This window comes from Syngnathus acus, chromosome 9 (assembly GCF_901709675.1).
Source record: "Syngnathus acus chromosome 9, fSynAcu1.2, whole genome shotgun sequence".
NCBI lineage: Eukaryota > Metazoa > Chordata > Actinopteri > Syngnathiformes > Syngnathidae > Syngnathus > Syngnathus acus.
In genome coordinates this window covers 8,864,257-8,884,483 of record NC_051094.1, presented here as the reverse complement: position 1 = coordinate 8,884,483, position 20,227 = coordinate 8,864,257, and the positions used below count along the sequence as shown (strand labels likewise).

At 42.2% G+C, this 20,227-nt stretch overlaps 2 protein-coding genes across 4 annotated transcripts; one reads left to right on the top strand and one right to left on the bottom strand.

Moving 5' to 3' along the window:
- Positions 1-636: 636 nt before the first annotated feature.
- Positions 637-8,653, bottom strand: ddhd2 (DDHD domain containing 2). Of its 3 annotated transcripts, XM_037259252.1 has the most exons (20): positions 8,519-8,653; positions 7,992-8,144; positions 6,493-6,685; positions 6,230-6,420; positions 6,064-6,153; positions 5,835-5,955; positions 5,626-5,715; positions 5,412-5,553; positions 5,098-5,306; positions 4,954-5,021; positions 4,750-4,869; positions 4,587-4,682; positions 4,314-4,478; positions 4,195-4,221; positions 3,606-3,761; positions 3,398-3,500; positions 3,134-3,295; positions 2,812-2,916; positions 1,937-2,114; positions 637-1,835 (listed from the first exon to the last, which is right to left on the bottom strand). In XM_037259252.1, the coding sequence occupies exons 2-20, from the start codon at positions 8,109-8,111 to the stop codon at positions 1,766-1,768; spliced, it is 2,406 nt and encodes an 801-aa protein (XP_037115147.1). In that variant the 5' UTR covers positions 8,112-8,144; positions 8,519-8,653; the 3' UTR covers positions 637-1,765. The 3 variants fall into 3 exon arrangements, with proteins under 3 accessions (XP_037115147.1, XP_037115148.1, XP_037115149.1); XM_037259253.1 differs by lacking the exon at positions 2,812-2,916; XM_037259254.1 differs by lacking the exon at positions 4,195-4,221.
- Positions 8,654-8,846: 193 nt separating this feature from the next.
- Positions 8,847-19,163, top strand: si:ch211-166a6.5 (clustered mitochondria protein homolog). The gene is made up of 29 exons (XM_037259248.1): positions 8,847-8,915; positions 9,697-9,827; positions 11,272-11,381; positions 11,661-11,832; positions 12,079-12,216; positions 12,306-12,460; positions 12,545-12,699; positions 12,781-12,897; positions 13,458-13,590; positions 13,672-13,764; positions 13,847-14,013; positions 14,108-14,287; positions 14,669-15,094; positions 15,166-15,239; positions 15,321-15,425; positions 15,505-15,605; positions 15,693-15,845; positions 15,939-16,001; positions 16,077-16,309; positions 16,385-16,469; positions 16,676-16,829; positions 16,905-17,044; positions 17,355-17,435; positions 17,549-17,674; positions 17,741-17,850; positions 17,920-18,013; positions 18,101-18,226; positions 18,304-18,377; positions 18,464-19,163. The coding sequence occupies exons 2-29, from the start codon at positions 9,773-9,775 to the stop codon at positions 19,005-19,007; spliced, it is 4,164 nt and encodes a 1,387-aa protein (XP_037115143.1). The 5' UTR covers positions 8,847-8,915; positions 9,697-9,772; the 3' UTR covers positions 19,008-19,163.
- Positions 19,164-20,227: the final 1,064 nt, after the last annotated feature.

The following is a 20,227-nucleotide window of genomic DNA, read 5'->3' as shown; positions in this document are numbered from 1 at the left end:
ATTACAGTCACACGGAAGAATAGAGGCGGGGTGCAGAAGAGGAGGGATGGAGCGTCACAAGGGGTGTCCCAAAAAGAATGCTAAAAACCTTTTGGGACTACTGGAGAAACCCTAATCCCAAAGAGTGACATTAGTGACAAAAGCAGATCTATATTCAACACCTTTAATCAAAATATTAGTCAAAGTATTTTGCAGTGAACTCAATTCACTTCACAACAAGAAGCAGTTTGGCAGAGTTAGTGAACAATTCTTCAAAAAGACCCCTCAAGATGTTTAATGCCAATCCAAATTGAAGTTAACAACAAATTAGTTGTCTTCATTAGTGCGTTATACTGCCCCTTAGTGGCCTAACCTCGCACATCAAAAGAAGCTGTTGTGGTTCTGGATTCAAAGAGAGTATGTATGGACTTGAAAGGGATGACTGATTTTGCTTTGTGTCCTTTTGTGTGATTTATTAATGTAAATGCTCAGAATTGCGAATCCAAACTGCAATGAGTGAGTGTATCTGGGCTCGGAACTTCACTCGGCATGCTTCCAAGATCTGGCACTTAGGTGATAATAGATAATAATGCTAGCTTCAAACCTGCTATCATTTTAAGTTTCATTTGCATCCAATAAACAATGTTGACATAGCGGTGGAATAGAAGCCATTGTTTTATTATGGCACACAAAATAGGTATAAAGAGTCACTATTGTGCGCATCAACATACTTGTCAAGGGTGCATTGCAAAAGCAGAGATGTCAAGTATACGATAAAACAAAAAACATGTTCAGTGCTTCTTTGGAGAGTGTAAATGTCAGATGCACATGCTTGAGATACACCTTTAACTAGTTAAAAACGTCAGAGTCTAGTAAACAATTTAGTTGCGAGAAGGTGAACAAGGACTGCTGAATATGAATACAAACTTGAGTTACCTTAGATTGTTTTTAGGTTTTGATTAAGCTCTGAATATGACAAAATGGCAACTATGCTACTTCAGCACATACCTGCATAAACTGCAGTCGAATGTTGAGATAATCAAACATAGCAGAACTACTGTACATGAGATATCAAGGCAAACTCTTAATGGTGTATAATCCCTTGCTTGATACACAAGAGTGCAGAATTTGGTCCTTCACATGATCAAATCGAGCTGTGCAAACATCTTCCCATCTTGATAGTCGACAGTATTATATCTTAAGAGCAAAAATTTGAAATGGATAGATTAAGGATTGATTGCTAAGTAAAAGAATAAAAATTTTCCAAAATTATACATCGTAGCAGCAGCAGCAGCTTTTGGTTTCTTTGGATGGGCAGCAAGCAAATTTTGGAACACAGCAAACACTTCACTTTGCTGACTATACAAAAATAATAATTCAGTCAACCAAAACAAAATAATACGAAGGAGCGTTCCCTTGAACACTTTCTATTATAAATTGTGTTTGAATGTTTCAACACGTTCTTTTTTTTTTTTTTTAAATGATCTCTTGGTCATAATGTAAAACCGTCCACAATATCTAGTTACGGTTGTGTGTGAGATATGCTGATAGCAATCCAAGTGCAAGGAGGTAAGGAAACGCACAAAAAAAGTGCAACACATAGCATGATAAGAGTTGGACACCAACACCACTTGGGCGGTGACTGAAAATTTAACTGACATCTCTAACCAGAGATCACCTGACCAGAAGGCATTCTCGAGGAAGATATCTGTTAAGTGTCCTTCTTGAACAAACTCTCAGGTCCCTGAAGTGGATTTTATTACGCAAAATCAATTTACGGTTAAATCTATTCTAATGTCACATCCAGTTTGTCGTAAATCTCCTTCAGCAGCAACAGAGCGGTATCCTCGGATTCCCTGAGAGACAAAAAGTCAGAAATAAAAATCTTACAGGGAAAAATAAAAACAAGTAATTCAAATGAAAGGGGCATCTCTTCTGACTATCACGTATGACTTACCAATAGCAAAGGTGAGACTGAATGGCAAACAAATATTCGTTGAAGCTCTCGATGGGTTTTTCCTGAAGCACATAGTCGATCCGTCGCCCTCCATTCAACATTCCCATTTTTATTTCTGCGTGCTCTGCCTGCTGCGGCTGCTCTGCTGAGCTTGACGATTCCACATCCTCGTTCTCACCTGCAGGGGCAACAGAAAAATATATTAGATATCTGCTTATTAGGACTATTCTTCAAAAAGTCCAAAGCCGGAATCAAACCCTGCACCTTTGAACTGTGAGGCGGATGTGCTAACCAGTGATCCACCTTGCTTCTATAACCAATCAAATATAAAATTAGTCCTCACAGGACCAGAGCGCCAGCCCTCAATGGTATCAGCATGTTTCCGTCCTCTGATTGGTCGGTCAGAGCCAAATTTCAACGAGCAAAATTAGTCTGTACATATTTTTAAATTGCACCACCTGCCACTGACATAATAATACATACTTTGAACATGCGTGCATGACACCTGAAAAGGGAGCACCACATAAATAGTCCTGAACTATTTAGTTCATGACAGTGTTGAAGAAATGTTTTGACAGTACAACAATTTGTAAAAAAAAGCAATCAGTCATGGAGCTGTCAAACGTTACATCGCCTAAAGTATGACTCTCGGTGACAAGAATGATGTAGCTCACTGTATTGTGTTCAAAAAGGGGACAAAGATTTCAAATTAAAAAAATGATGACACAGTCGTGATTTTTTTTTGCCTTTCACAAAATGTAAAAAATCCATTCATCCATTTTTTGAACCACTTTTCCTCACGGGGGTTGCAGGCGTGCTGGAGCCTATCCCATTTTAAGTAAATATTATACCTCTTCCATGTTAGCCTGGCTTACCTTGGAAGTAATGCCTATGAAGGGCCCTGGGCCACTCCAATATTTTAGTCCAAAAGTCACCTCTTTGTTCTTCCCTCTGAGCAGAGGCGCAAACTGGAGCCAACGCTGAGGTTCACAGTAAAGTGCAAAGAAGTGCAGGAAGCAGATGTGACCACCAGACAGAGTTAAGAGACAAACAGGCAGGATGTTGGCAAGCAGAGAATGAGGAGTGCGAAGACAAGGGGGTTAGATGGGCACATGCCCACGCACACACACATTTACAATACTCCACATATTTACACAATATGCCGTCAATTTCACAAAGCACAAAAACTCAATCTACCTTGCGTTTCCTGAAGTTTTCCATCTGTTGTAGTTACCCCTTCATCTATTGGGGGCAGTGCAGCAACAGACGGTCTGGAAAATGACTTCCAAGCTGTCCTTATCGATCCCAATAGATTATTTTTCAAATCTATGCTCATGCGGGCCAAGCTGTCCTTCAGTTCTAGTAGATAAAAAAAAGGCATATTTTTAGGATTCCTGAAGAAAAGGTCATGCTATAAAAGTGTTTGACATAGATTGGGGAAGGGGGGGGGGGGGTCCATACCCAAGTGCATCCTCTTGCGGCCTTTGTGGTGTGGAATGAGCATGGGCTCAAACTCAGCTTCTGAAATAATCATGGGTTCAATCCGGTAAGCTACAGGATCAAACTGCACAACACAAGACAAGACAGATGATTTTGCGTTTTCATCCAAATGATCAGACATGATTACATCAACCCAATGTCTGATAGTATTTTTTTTTTTGTTGCCCACCGGGTGGTAGATGTTATAAAAGCTCTTGCAGGTTGGGAAGCTGTAGTTGAGGTCAATTCGTTTAAGTCCACGGACTGTTAGGAACATGCCAATCGGGGATCCAAACGCAAAAAAGGTCTGAGGCTGGAACGCCAACTGTGGATAATCAACAGATACCTGTAAAGAGAGAATGTTCAATCGCTTTTCTCAAAAAGCAATCATAAAAGATTTTCAAAACAACTTTGAAAGTGAATGAGCGCATGCAAGGAAGAGAGCTGGTCACTCATGCAGGAGTGGATGAGAACAGAAAGTGAGGATGGTCCTGGGTTCCACAGTCTGTTACGACCAATAAAACAATATTGATCATAAGTGACTATCCCAGGGGTCACCAATTTTTTTAGTTAAATTGAGAAATACCTTCTTGGTACTGATAAATTGAAAGCTTCTACACCATACTTCAGTGATCACAATATCGAACCATTGGCGAACTACTTTTGGAACAGGTCTTCGGTTTACTGATGCACTTTTTGGTGCCGGCGAGCATCATATCAGTGACCCCTGGACTATGCTGTGTTTCAAGGCTATCATGTGGAAACCACTTGAGACAAACCTGTCCCTTGGCTATGCCTCCACTGGTCTGTCCGGGTAAGCAGGCGGGAGAGAAGCAGGAGGGTGATGCATGAAGGCTGGAAGCAAAAATAATCCTTTCCATGCATGCATGCTTGGTACCTGTCCGATGCCCATGTTGAAATATTCATAATCTACAGCGCTGGTGATGGACTGTGTTCTGAGGAACTGGCCCTTTCCCACTGCCGATTCCGGAGACTGGTTACCATTGTCCTCACAGCAGAGGGAACCTTGTCGCATTTGTGCCAGGCGTCCTGTTTTGGAATCCTAAGTGAACATTTTTAAATACAGTAAGTAACTGCTGCTATCACAGATAAAGCACCTAAAACACATTTAAAGAACCTTGACTTTGACAAAAAAATAACCATTTCTGACCTCTGAAAAGTATTTTCTCTTGACATATTTCAGGATCTTCTTCCGGGGTCCAAGTGGAATTCCAATATCTTTGAGATCTTTTTCCTGGCAAAGAGCCTAAAGAAAAAAAGTACATTATAAAAGTTTCCTCAAGACATTTTGCTTTTTCATGTTTATGTGTCACCAGTGATTCCAGATCCAGGTTTTCTGCCTTCAATATTGTTGAGTATTGCTGTAGTCCCAGTCGGGTGAGAGTCTGCTCTAGTGTATCATGGTCCTGATGACATGGGTCATCAGACAGCACCTTCAGCATAAAGTTGTTGGGTTTTTGTTAACTCTCTATTTCGTGCAATTACTGAGAAAGCAATCATTGTGAACACACGTGTACCTCCTCTTTTGCAGATTCTTTTGAACCATTTAGCTGGTTGGTTAGCAAGTCAAACAGGATCAATGAACCTATTGAAAGAACGATAACAACACAAAATGTGTTTCAATGCTCAAGGTGACTTGAAAAGTTGAATGTGTTTCTAACCGAGGCTATGACCCACGACGGAAATTTCCCCCTTGAACTTGGGGTGTCTCTGTTTGAAGAGAGTGTGCAGTCTGTTGATCTCTGAGACGACTGTGTCCACTATGGTCTGGCAGTAGGTGGGACTATTGTAAAAAAACAAGTCTAGCAGCGTGTCATTGGTGAAATGTCTCAGTCTGCTGATGCTAGGCAGAGTGATCCGATGGATATCCCTGGGAAATGAGAAGAAAAATAAATCGAACAAAATCCAGTGAGTCCGAAATAATGAGGTAGCTTTGTAAGTGTTTACACTCAAGTTTTTTTTTTTATACACTTACTCATCCACACCAGTGGCACCTCCATGTAATGCGCTGTGCCAGTTCACTGGGAGGAACTCGACTTTGCCAACCTTGCCCTCGAGCTGAGCATTCTTATAATGAGAAGCCAACAAGGACAGTGACACACTTCGGAAGTCGTTCACTAGACAAGGAATGATCAATTTCAGTACAGTGGAGAGAACATGCATAAAAATGAAAATAAAAAAAAACCTACCACACTGTATGATTGATCTGAAACGCAGGTCACATGCAGGACCGATACCATGGACCATAAACACAAGGTGGTCCACCTTTTCGGGTTCACCTTTAAACAAATAGTAAACGTAACTGTTATCATATTCTAAAACAGCACTTCTAATGGGTTACCAAAATAAAGTAGCCAGTATGGGAATGTTACAATGTTGGAGGGAAAAAAAAACATACCATCAGGAATTTCTACAGGGATGTTGTTAATGCCACGTTTGACTGTTCTAGGACGGGTGTTCTCAGATGGCGAGGAGATCCAGTCTTCCTGCAATCCTATTGGCTGATAATGCATCATCAGCTGAAAAAGTGGGAGAGGAAAAGATGAGAATATATATTTTTTTTAAAATAGAAGAATGCAGCTTTGTCATAAATGTAATTACGGCGACATTCTAGGTGAAGGAATCACCTTGGGATTGTGTAAAATGACTGTCTCTCCCGTGGGAAAATCCAGCTTCCTTTTCCACTCGTCTAAAGTAACCGCGATCATGTAAGCGTCCTGTAAAATTGGAACAAGTCAACGATTTATTGAGGAACGAGCCAGATGTGAAGGAGCTTCCCTGGTGCCAGACTACCTCCAGACTGTTGCTGAAGTCTTCAGAGTATGGCGTGAACCTCATGTCTTTATCTCCTTTGGAGAACCACGTGCAGCGGCGAACCTCAATAGGTTTTTGTTCCCAGTACACGGCATAGCACTTCCTCTCCTTGACATGCACATCATAACGCTCGCCCTCCACGGCCACCACCACCTCCTCATTGTTGCCTCCTAACATAGAGCGACATGACACGTTAGACCAGGTGTAATCGAGGTGTCTAGGCACAGTTTGAGCATGCTTACTTGCATTGTCGGCATTCTCTAATTTGTCTGAGTCTTCCCTGCTAAAAGGGAGCCAAAGCACATTGTCATCGCCCTGTTTGTAGAAGAACCAGTGAGGCTGCACTTTTTGATAAGGAGGTGGGACAGGCTCCATATCGAGCATCTCAAAGGATGAAGTCGAACCGGGAGAGGCTTCATCTCCTGCCGGCAGTCCCTGTAAAAAAAATAATAATACATTTAAAAAAACACACCAAATGTGTCAATATGCAAGTTAAACATTATAAAGGTCAGAGATCCGTCTGTTTTGTACCACTAAGCTCCTAATGTGACAATTTGCCAAAGTAAAGAACAACAAACAGGAAGGAATCAGGCCTGCTTTCCACTTGGTCAGGCAGACAAAGCTCTATTCTACTCTGCCCTCTGCTCATCCAGCCCCCCCTCTTTGTGCGAGTGACACAAGTCCAGCTTGTAAACAACCCTACTTCCTTGAATCGTAACCATTTGGAGCCTTCCACTACTTGACACATCATCACACAATTGCTAAGTCAGGAAACAAGTCAGGAGGGTGTTGACATTTACAGAAATAATAATGAATAATTTGGAAAAGGTCTTTCCTAAGAGCCATTAAAAGTTGCTTAACCTTGGGAAAGTAAATGCAATACCCTGTCACCAAATGTTAACAGTGTGTGCAACCACAAAAAAGAACAGTATGTGATTTCCATGTATAGCCTAACTATTTCTTTCTCAAGACACAAGGACAGTGTCTTCATTTTGCCGTGCTGTCGCTCAGCAGGTAAAGAATGTAGCAGCTATTTTTGTCCTTTAGAACAGGAGCACAACCCAAGTCTCACGCTAAATAAGAATTAGTGAGCACAGAGATTGATGGACCCTTGAGTGGTGTGAATTGTGACAATGCTGAGTCAATAGACTATTTCAGTCCTGCCTGGCACAGCCTTGGAGTTGTGCAAGGTGTCAGAAGTTGTTGCAGAGAGCCACATTGTTTCTTTTATCACATGTTCAGGACTTGGTCAAGCTTTTCTCTGTGGCCTGAGGCTCAGTCAAGGGAGGGGGGCATACCACTGGATTATAACAGTTGCTAGTCGTTTTCTTTGCTAATTTGCATTTCACTAATCACTGTTGACATACTTTCCAGGAACCGACCACAATAAAGATATGGAAGCACAACAAAACGTTCAATCAGATGATGAAACAGTTGATGAAACAGCAACATTGACACAATTTTCAACATCTGTACATCACCATAACGGATTTGAAATCAAACAATCAAATGTGCTCATACACATAAAAAAAAAAAACACTGATGTCCAGATCTCGCCCACAAGCCTTGTGTATGACACCTATGATAAAAAAAACTTCAATCAGTAGGGTACATTTGAGAAAAGGATGTACAGTTACCACACATCACAAACTCCTTCCCACTCAGGATATCACCAAGCCTGATCACCCTGAAATCAACACAACACTAACAGTAGGTTGCACAAAAAAGGATGCACACACACCTGGTCCACATGTGTGTTCTCTGCAGTCACAACTTCATCGGGACAGTTCGACTGGTCCTTGTCTTCGGTGGATGGGGCGGCCTGAGTAAGACCACCCTGGTCAGCAGAACTAAGGGACATTGGCTCAATCTTATGCCAAGCCCCTGCCGTGACCTGTGGGAGGGTGTTTGACTCAAGTCAAGTCAAGTCAAGTTTGACAACATAAACACACTCCTATTAGTCAAACTCGACCTTTGGGAGGACGCATATTGGTGTTTACATTTACGCGAACTGTCATTGCATAACCACGAAACTAAAATATAGGACACAAACTATGTACACACAATGTACACAGCTGCCCAAAGATCACATGTAGCAGCATTTAAAAAATATTTTAATTAAACGTTTCTTGTCCACCATCACAGCTTTGAGGAGAAATGTTTGTTTACATGCTAGCTTGGTAAAGGTTGCGAAACGGAAAGCGACGTTTACGAGTCTCACATTCTAGCTACATTCAAGTACAACATAAAAGCTAGACTTAAACTCACCGACAAACTGCAAAATGCTAAGGTGGAAATGCTTCGTAGTTGTTATTGTGCAAGCCCCGACCAGCTGGGTAGCCATTAGCCAAGGACGGTTGACTGTCAAATAATGCAACATTGAGGTAATATCGGGAATTTGAAAATGCAGTGTGTATTTGAATATTACACATGACGCGTTAGCTGGGGGAAAAAAGGACCAAATCTAAATGTTTTCCGATCAAAATTATTTCGGTTATCAATGTTAGTATTTGTACATTTTACTGTAGAATGTTATCGGAAATATGCCGTATAAATAATCTAAAGTGTCACGTGGCAGTAAAATATACGAGGAGAACCTGAAGACACCATTTTCCCGCCCCCACACTGCGATACGTCACGAGTGACAACGTTTTCCGACGCCACGGTGAGTACGATGCTGTAAAAAACACAAAAAAGCGTTCCATAATCGCAGCGCCCGTCCTTTATTTTTCCCCTCATTCAAATGCTGTAAACATAAATAGCATATATGAGGTAAAGAATCAACGTTACGATTTACGTGCGTGACATCTCCGTTCTTCTGAGATGTGTTGAAAATAGAAATGTTATGTTTATGGAGTCCTGGTCCAACATAGAATGAAGTCGGTCGATTTGTAAATGAATTTTTCAGTAATTCGTGAGTAACCACATCACAAGGCAGACGCACCCAGTTGAGGAAGCGGCCAAAAAAACAACAAAACCAAAAACACGCAACCATTTATTTGTAGTAGTTTCATTTATATATGACTGCCCTAAGACATAAGCACGTCACCCAATGTTGCCAGCATAATATTTCAAATTGAATGATTCATGGGTTGACTGAGGTCTAAACTGTCAATCAAAACGTGTACGTACTTAACTTCCACATTCCCCTCCCTCTAGGCTCAGGGAGTGAAACATGCCTGGGGTAGAAAGTGAGCACAGAATGCATAGACACACCCAAGCAAGCTAACAAAAAAGTGTTGGAGACACGCAGAGTAGGCTGACTGTGGAGCAACAAGAGGGTGGGGCTTTTTTTTTCTTTTTTATATACAGAGTGAGAACAGATAAGTTGAGTTTGCAGAACAGAAGGGGCAGGAGTCATAGTCCTACACAGTCATTTACTTTCATTCTGTAAGGTTTACAAGTTATCCAGCTGCACGTTTTTAAGGACAATCATTGCATTTCAGCTTGAAGCAAGACTGCAGCACTTTTCAGCATAGTAAAGCCAAAACACCAAAAGAAAAAGGGAATCAACACACAGACATGAAGGACAAAGTGAGGAAGGGAGCAGCAGGAAGAACTCAAGCCAAGACGAACGGTGAGAAATCCAAACATGCTTGTGACTTTACTTTTCTTTTCCTTCTTTTTCTTTCGTACCTCCCCGTTGGAGAGTAAAAGGGGGGTGGGACATTCAACATGCTTCTGCTGCTACGAGTATGTCTGCCTTTTGGTATTCATAGTGCAAATTCAGAGGGGAGGAAAAAACTGATATCCAGGAATTAATGAGTCTTCATTCTCCTACAACTTAACGTTGCCACTCCCCTTAGACAGATTGGAGTGGTTACGGTAGAATGTGTGCTGGCCTGTCTGCAGGTGAGAGTGCCCCAAGGCCTTCTTATCCTCCTAAATGTATTGGCACACTGTTCAACGCCTTATTACAATGTGACGACAAGTGACCTTTGATTAAATAAGTTTTGGGCATGAAAATTAACTTGTCAACTATGAAGGTTTGTGCAGTAGTAAGAAAAGGCTGGTGGCGGATGGCCAGAAAAGGGGAGGAAACTTCCTCCAACCAATTGTGAAGAGTGAAGCTGTTCTTTGGGTGATTTCCAGTAGTGGACTCCCACGCTGACAGCAAGGGTTTTATTGTAGAACAGCCACATTCCTCCTAAATGAGTGTGCACTGCTTGGAAAAGGTGTAGTAGCATGCACATGCATGCATGTATGCAAGGCTGAAGCCGTGTTAGTTTGGGTTGTAGCACTTTGCAGTTTCCACATGCCGCTGCTGGGTGTGGCTGTCACTTCAACCTTGGATGACATGAAGGCTGATAGGCAAATTCAACAGGTTTAGTCACAATGTAGGTTATACATGCTAGGTCCTGCTTCTCCTGATTGAGTAGTTATTTGTATGCCAGTAAAGACACACCCTTTTTTTTTTTGTTGCCGAAATTCACTTTCACCTAGCGCTTGCTCATTCTCCCTCTTTGTGTGTCATGTATACTACACATTAAATTGTTTATTGACTTTAGGCCTGAGAACTTTTTACACCAAGTCCTACGTTAAAAAAATATTATCCAAAGGATCAACAAAATGACTAACAGTGTAGTTAACTTATGGTAATTTGTGCTCATCAGAACCAATTTAATATTTATCAGCGTAAATGATCCATTTAAAAGGTATTGCAGAAAAGTTCAATACAAATTATACCTGAATGTTAAGTTAAATACAGCTCAACTGTGCTTCAAGCGAGAAGGGAAATATTTAGTGCAATACTTGGCTGTAACCAGCAGAGGTACTGTTGATTCAGTCTCAAATACTTTGTGGTCTCCAGAACAAGTTGAGAATACGGTAGCTACATTCAGAGACCTCAACTATGACATAACTCCTCCAAGCAGTAGTCGAGTCAGTGCAAGACTGGATTTGAACCTGAGCTGAGGACATTCCAAGGGATTTGTTCATTTTCTCTGCAGCCATTTAAGTCAAATGGGCAGTATTGAACGAACAGTATGAAGACTGACTTCCTGGTTTCTCCCTCCAAACAGACGTTATCAGTGTTACTCATGGAAAAGATGCTCCGACAATCAAGCAAGACGATGACTCATCATTCCCGGTCAAGATCCAGGGAGCAGGATTGGAGCCTTTTGAGTTTCAGGTACAAAACGCACTTGTTTTCCTCATTCTGTATCTGATCTCATCGGATTGTGCAAGTTTGGCTAATGTTGCTATTGAGAGCACAAAGAATATATTGGGCATTTTATTAGGTACTAGCAACAATTTTAACAGTCATAGTGGTCACTTTTAATTGTCCCTGTCAGAGTGGTGTTCATTTAAAAATATTATTGTTTATTATACTTTGCATTTTTGCCATAAAGTATATACAGTACAATTGTGACTATTTCATTCCTGTGTTGTTGTTTTTTTGTGTGCGAAGGTTCGTGTATTTTGGCTGGTTCAAGACGCGCTAACGACTTTGCTCTCGAGAGATGAAGTTGCTCCGCGCACCAACCTGTCCCTGGCCTTCGCTGGTGCAACCCTCGACCCCCTTGTCGGATTGCAAAATGTCAAAGGACTCAAACCTGGTGCAATCCTTCGTCTGGTTGAAGGTATAGCACCTTGTTTCTGTCATTGATTTCTACTGAATGGGTTGTATTTACAGCAAATATATTGATTGGCATCAATGGCATTTTTCGTCAGCATCGATCATTAAATCAGAATATTGACTTTTGAAATGCTCATCAAATTAACTCATAAGATACAATTTTCAGAAATAAATGCACAGTTGGGGTGAAATTTTTCATTTTCCCTCATTCAAACATTTACTCTACTTCTATGTGACTTTGACTATCCAGAGCCTTTCACCGCCCGCTCAGCAAGGCAGCACTTGTCTCGAGTCCTCGAGCTGTTGCGGGCTTCTGGACCTCGGGATGCATTGAGAGAAGGACGTTCACCAAGCATACTGGAAACACTTACGCTTGCGCAAACATCAGGTGAGCACGTTTGCATACTTCACGTGTGTTCATTTCAGAAGGTCATTGTTGAGACAAATCTGAAAAACTGTACATTATTACTGCTGCAGAAACGAGCTTGCCAAATGGAAAGAATCTGAAACGCTCGTCAAGCAACCCAAAACCAGAAGCAGCCAATAATGACTGCACACCCCCCCAGTACCTCCTTCCTGGTTCCTCTGACAGACCACTGATGGCCCTATTACCACAAAGCTCCAAACCACAAGTGGGATACTGTCTGTACTAATACATTCAATCGGATTGCGCAATTCGATACTGTCATTAACCTGTTGAGTTTTGTCATCATCAGGTCCCAAGCTACCTTCAGGACTTGTCTCTTAGCTCTTGGGACCCTCCTCCAGGACACAGGAAGCTGCAAGGAGACTTTATGTATATTACAGTGGTGACCACAGAGGGACAAAGGTGTGACATTACATCATGTCCGAAAGGTTTCTTTGTTAACAGGTAACGATTTAAGATTATTTTCAGTTTTATATTATCATTGCTGTAGATCGTATCATCAACTCTTGGTCTGATTCATTTCAGATCTACACCAGAAGCATTTGATCCCCGCCCTTCCCAGTCATCACCATTGTGCCACTGCTTCACTGATCTGCTCTGTCACATTAGTCCTGCCTTCAAACAAGCTTTTACTAAAAACAGGTAAAACTACAAGAGCATGAAATAGGAAAAAAAAAAACATAAAGTACTTGTGTTTGAATCAAAACACTGCGGTGAGCGGAAGTTTCATGAGTAAGGCAGAAGATACAAAAATTGCTTTTATTTTGAAGTCGGACACAAACATAAATGGCATAGTCCTCTTCAATCCTAAAGCCATTTAACTAAGACAGTTTAAGTAAGATGTATGTTGTGTTGTGTCTAATTTTATAGCGACTCACACTATAAAAAAAAAAAAGAGGAAGAAATTGTGTAACAACCATGCAAAAATCATGGAGGATCATCTTGCTTTTGTTTGCGCTTTACTGTACTTAGCAGGCAGGATGATGCATGTTAGGATTATATTTACCAAAATTCCATTTGCATTATCAGTCAAAGGGAACGGTTCCATTGTTACTCAATGACAGGAAAATGAAACAATAGATCACCCACAAACTGACACTTTGCAAAAGTAACTCTTTACTACCTGATTATAATCCAAAACCAAAGTGAAATTTTACAATATGGTCTGTATGGATTGAGATTGCTTTTGTGGTTTCTTTCAGGCATGACATATCCCAAGTGGACATGATGCCTACTCCTTATCAAACCCTGTGCTGGCTCGGTCCTCCCTGCGCCACCCGCACTCACAAAAACACCTTCAGCAGGCTAGGAGTGGATGATCAACCAGCAAACCAGGTTATTAATACAAATGGGAATTCTTAACGATATACGTACCGAGGGAAGTGACGCTGAGTCCTTCATGCATCTCTGCTATAGGCTCCAGACTGGAATGAAGAGCTGCAAGCAGCCAGAGATCGTCCACAAACAAGCCTGGAGGAGAGATTGCAGCGAGAGCGAGCTCTCCTGCAGGTAACCGAAAAACATCAATTCAAATTCGATTACGATGAGTGTCATTAGAAATCTTTGTCTTTACACCTTATTCTTTCCTTAGGTAAACAGTGCATTTGTGAGAACCGTGTCCCAGGGGGCGGAGACTGTGGTTGAAGGTTTTGCTGAACCAGTCAATGGTAACCCCGAGGATCCAGCTTTCCTGTTTGGTGGCCTCTTCATGAGCCAAGGGGCAGCTAGTACAGTGTTTGGTGGGGAGAGGGGCCGCAGGTAGGGACAGTATATTGTGGTTACTAGACTGTTTCGATTAGCTTCGTGACTCGGAGGTGATTTAATTCAATATTTTGACATTGTGTCATTTCAGGGCTGCTCAGAGACTGGAGCTGAAAGGAGTGCAGGTGTACAGTGATCTGCAGGGGCTGCAAGGTTTGCACACTCTACCTACAGCTATTGTCGACTACAGAGGCGTGCGCCTGTCAGCCCAAGGTTTAGCTCCTGGCTTGGAAGGCACTGAGCAGGAGGAGGGAACCCCACCCGTCTCACGGTACTTCCTTTTAATTCTATTTCTGTGTACATCACTTTTACATCCGCATCAATAGCTTGTATTCATTGGTGTGTATCATTGTGCAATTTACCGCTGACAGATCTATATACATCAACCTTCATTTCTCTGGAGGATCACTCAGGGTGTCCGCAAAACAAAAACATTTTTTTGTATACTGAAACAATTATTCAGGAAACTAAAGATTGGATGGATGGAACTGTGAACAACAAATCCTGGGGAAAAAAACTGAAAATACCGGGGGCGGGGGCAGTGCCCCAGCAAGGCCCTCTCTAACTGACTTCACGAATGAAAGCGTTAGTCTTAGTCGACGTTTCCTGCTGTATTTAGTTTAATGAGCTCATCCATTTGTCTTTGGTGTAGGGGGTTGCTCTATGGAGTGAATGCTGGCTTGCAGGAGTCTCCCCGTCGCAGACGCATGCTGGAACTGCTGGCTCATGCTGCCAAAGCGCTTTCTCTCCAGAGACATATTGTCTTAGCACCCAATGGACATCGGGTACCACTGTTTACATCAGTGGACGCACAAGGACTGCTGGGGGCCGACGAGCGCTTCTACATACTAGATGTGTTTAGGACTTTTCCAGCTGATGCCAACTACTGTCTAGAAGTCAAAAGTCAGATAATAAGTGGAGAAGAGGAACAGAAAGAAAGCTGCAATGGGGCTGAGGAAAAGAGTGTAAATGATGGCTGGCCACTGAATTATCAGAAAGACTTTGACGTTCCCAAGAGATTTCCTCACAGCTTGTGTCGGCTGAGACCAGAGTTGATGCAGATTTTCATCCAGCACAAGTGAGTTGAATTGGATTCGATGAACATCTTTTATTTGTTTTCATTTCATTAAAGTCTTGTGCTTATTTTAGACACACTCAGTTCACACAGCTCGTCAGGGAGAAATTGGACAACAATGGAGGCTTTGAAGAATGTGCGACAGCTTGTAAGAAGACGGACTCATTCGATAAAATGCGCTTCATATTGCGCAAAGTTGACAATTTACATCAAGGATTCTGTTTTGCAGGCGACTCTCGAGCTACTGATGCAATACGGGCTGCTTGTAAAGAAGTTGGCTCCCTTAGTGAAATCATCTTTGAGATGCGATTTTGCCCAAATGTCCTCTCTCCAGGTACCAAGAGAAATGAAAGTTAATCAATCAATAATTTGCACAAGCGTTACATCATATGCTTCTCGTCGCGTGTATACAGGAGTATCATTCCCCAGCGCTGAAAGTGAATCGCTACAGAGCCATGAAAAGTTACTGCGAGAAGCTGCGGCTTTCATCGTCACGCATCAGATACCAGCTTTTGTACGTACTTCCATTGATTATATTGCGTAAACATCCGTTGTTGGATGGTTACAGTACTGCTTTAAATACCAATGTGCACATTTCCAGGTGGAGTCTAATCTAGAAAGTAATGTGACCCCAATGGATGGAGCTTCTCTAAAGGAAGCCCTACACGAGAAGGGCATCAACCTACGCTATCTGGGCCATGTTGTCAAAACCATCAACCAGTCAAAACACAAGGAGCGCCTCAGGCATTTAATGGTATGTTGAGCAAACACAATTCAGTTGAACTAGCCTTGATCATGTGAGCACTTTACAGAAAATATTGACTAAAATTCCTCGTGTTTTCGCCAGAGAATAGTCATGAGTGAAATATTAATGCGCTCAACAAGGAGAGTCTTCAACAGTTTCCTCCAGGTACTTTGAATTTTTTTGAATTGACGTTTTACATTGTCATGAAATAGCATTTGGGTTTCATTTGAATTTTTGCAGGGCGTGGACATGCCTTGTCTAGCAACAGCAGTCAGTCACTTCCTGTGCTGCCTATTGGTCCCTCACTTCACAGCCACCGCCCTGGGAGAGGAGACGAAAAAGAAATCAAAGCGCCGCGGCAAAGGGCCCGGGGCCTCGGAGAGCACGCCCTGGAGCACGCTCACTGCGGCCGAGCTGTGGAATCAAGTCTGCCAGGATGCTGTTGAAACATACAGCCTCTCTGACACTCTTGGGTAAGACCATTGCTTTTGTTGCTAAAGTTTGTTTTTAATGCGAGTTACAACAACTGCCATTTTTCTTTTTGACAGGTCCGGTCTGAACCAACTGGTTGAACGCTACAAGCTTCAGAAAATCTCCCTGCTTAGAGAGTTCTGTTTAAAGACTGGAGTACAGGTAGTAAAGAAAATACAATAGTGCTCAGTTTATAATTGGTTTTTTTTTTTTTGGGTTATACGAGGGTGTGACGCGCTTGTCAGCATTTTATAAAGTTAGGATAAATACAAATCAGTTAGTGTCTAGATTTTGTGTAAATAAGCTAACAAACAGAAATCAAAGCAGATCCTGTTTGTTCATTCATGTTTATTTTGTGTCTCCACCAGCTGAGACTGAGGGACTACTTGTTCGACAGCCATGGTAAAGCTCCCATCGGACCCGACGACATCATCAACATCTTCCCTCTTGTCAAACACGTTCAGATGCCAATTTCAGATGCTTCCAAGGCATTCCGCGCTGCACAGAACTACTTTGAGAAAGGTGCGGCAGTCAATCTGAATCCTGGTACTGAGGTGTTTGACCTTTTTTAACCTCAACATTTCTTTCCAATGGCAGGTCTGTTGGATCAGGCCCATGAACATTTAAAAGATGCTGCATATTTGTTTGGTAGAGTGTGTGATGATCTCCATCCTGAGGCGTGTTATTGCCACAGCCTGTTGGCCAAATTGGCATTCCTACAGGGTAAAACTGCTGAGGTAGGCTGCAACTTTTCTCGCTGTCCACAATTACAGGCAGTTTTATCACACAGCACGAGACCAAATTTAATGTGAGCAACTTGGCACATTGGTGCAAGCATCATGCTGGATTATCTCAGCAAAGAAGAAATAGCAAAGGAGGGTTGCCATTTTGAAAAGGCCTTTAACGTCATTCAATGTATTTGATAGAATTTGATGAAAAGCAAATCATGTAAAATATACACACTATTCAATTTGTCTTCCATGTTTGTCTGGCAAGAAGAAGAAAAACATGACCTGAATAATATTTTCATCTTTCTTTGTTCCTAAGGCCCGCAGTGTCCAATTGAGAGCAGTGGTAATCAGTGAGAGGGTGCTCGGGTTTGACCACCCCAACACTATCCATCAATATGTAAGTACAAAAACAAGCTCTCCTTTTCACCCATTACTACCCACAACTCCAGCTGTCAAGGGTGACAATGATTTCTTCATTTATTGATTTATTTTATGCTTCTCTTTCCATAGGCCCTCTTGGCCGTGTATGTTCTTGCCGGAAGGGAGACCAACCTAGCCCAGAAATGTTTGCTTAGAGCACGTCTACTTCTGCTAGCCATCCATGGCGAAGACCACCCATACATTGCCAGGCTAGATGTAGGTTATTTCTAAATATTATTATTGACCTTGTCACCATTCTAAATAACATTGTTGTCCTTGCAGAGTTGTCTTGGCTTGCTTTTAAAAGGGGACCAAGCAGGGAAATACTTAAAAAACGCCCTCAGACTCAACGCTTCTTTCTTCGGCCCAACAAATCTGCACACTGCCCTCTCGTAAGATTCACCTATGCCATCATTTGGCCACATTCCCAAACTCGTGACTTTTCCCTCTTTCTTATGCAGTCAGCATCTGGTGTCCCAGTGGCTGTGCAGTAAAGGAGACTACAGAGGTGCTATGAATCACGAAAAGGAGGCCCTTGCTGCTTTTACTGCCTTGGTCAGCATCACTTTTTGTTTTGTTTTTTCTTTAGACAACTCAATTAGAATCAGTTGCATTTAATGCCACCGCTTTTCTCTTCCGCAGTTTGACGAGGATCACCCTCAGGCACGATGCAGCAAAGAATTTCTCTGCACGATAACCAAGCAGGCCGTGCAGGTAGAACGTTCCCTCAGACAGGCTGGACCTAATGTTACCGAACAAACAGTGGAGGTAAGAAGCAACTTGTTTAAACGTTCGGAGGGATGGTCTGTTAAGCCCTTGGTGCCCTCTGGTTTTTTTCCTCCCAGTGCCTGACTCCTACAAATGAAACAATTCTGGAGCAGATGGTTCTGATCACTGGGATTAAGAAGATTGCGGTCATGTAAATTGAAGAAAATATTAAATAGGAGATTTTCAAGATAACATCACCCATGCATTTAAATTAATTCTTGATTTGTGTGTTGATAGTGACAAGTTCCAGGAGTTCAAGCAGAGACACAAGGAACTGAAGGCAGCCGTGGCAAAAGAGCTGATGAGCAAAGCAGCTAACGAGCTGTTGGAGGTTACGAACGGACAAGCAAAGGAGCCAGCTCAAGAAACAGGAAGTGGCGAGGAAGTTCTGAACAGTCCAAGCCTGGCTGTGGAGGAAACTACTGAGAGTCAGCGAGTGGAAGAAACCTCAGTCGACACGGTCGCCCCAGCTAACGGTCACGTGGTAGAAGAGAAAACAGAAGTGGACGGAGACGAAGCAGAGCCCAGCCAAAGGGTGGTTTTGGATGCTGAAGCCAAAATGGAGGATTGTGCTGATGTTGATTCAAGTGCAACAAATGGCATCAAAGCCACTGAAGACGTGCGATGTGACCCATCTGACGAGACCAAGTCAGATGACGTTACTGAGAGCCCCAAGAGTAAGGGGACATGGGCAGATGTTGTCTCAAACATGACCACAGCTGGACAATCAGGAAGCAACGGTGTGAAAAGCATCTCTGTAAATGGAACAGATCAAGTTTGAAAACATCGGACGGAAGAAATTAGTGTAGCAGCCCACTGTAACGTAAACTGAGACGTCCTGAGCTGTACCACGTGTCCATGCTGGGGGATGTCTGTATTCTCCAGCGCTATTTTTCTTTTAACAATAAACTTTTTATCGTGGTGCTTTCTCCTTTTTGTACTGATTGAATCTTTTAAACACTCACACTTTTACAAAACCATTGTTCATGTAAATATCATTTGCAGTCACAGTTAAGAAGCAATAGATATGATTTCATGACAGCACGATGCTGACGTACATCAACGTCTGCAGTTTTGAAGATTAGGGTTCAACTCTGGCCTTTGTTTGTGGAGTTTGCATTGTAATTATAAATTGATTGAAGATTTTAAATTGTCCATGGATGTGAATGTGACTGGTGTGCCCTGATAATGACTGGCAACCAATCAAGGGTGTTATTGATCAAATTTAGTGGGGATGGGCAAAATGGGAGAAACAACAATTTACGGTCCCTTTTCAGTTCAGAGAAATATCCGAGTCCACGTTTTGCAGCTAGCCTTTGTGATCAAACGTTAACTGTAATTACGGAAGCCTACACACGCCCTGTTTTCTCCAACTCCTGTCAAACACATAAAACAGGTCTACAGAGGAAACCACACCTATTTTTATTATCCCCAAAATCCCAAGGCGCGACAAGATAGGTGCAACAAAAACTGCTCTTACGTTCAAGTTTCCTTCTGTCGTTTTGCTCATATTTACTATAAAGCTAAAACAACTACAGAGGTCCTGTTTTAGATAGTTCTTTTGCCAAGGTGCAAAAGCACTGAAGTCAGTCTCAAAGAGGTCCATCTCCTTTCTCCTCAGTGATGTATATCTTAATATCAAATTAAAATGACTTTGGTGATGATATTACGCTGGGCGTCGGCATAGCAGTAGTAAAGGAGGCCGTGAGCGCATATTTCCAAAGGGAAGCAGAAAGAGGATGAACAGGAGTGGGCCATCAGGCCCTGAGGTACACTATGGGAAAGCACTTCCCCACCCTTTAGAACAGGGGTGTCAAATTATTTTTATGTCGCGGGCCGCATCGTAATCATAGTTTCCTTCGGAGGGCCATTATGACTGTCAACCCAAATAAATGTATCAACATCTCATTATATACAGTATATAGGTTAAACAACAAACTGATGACTAACTAGTTTTGAAATCAGAGACTAGTAAAACCAGTTTATTTTTAAAAAGATGAA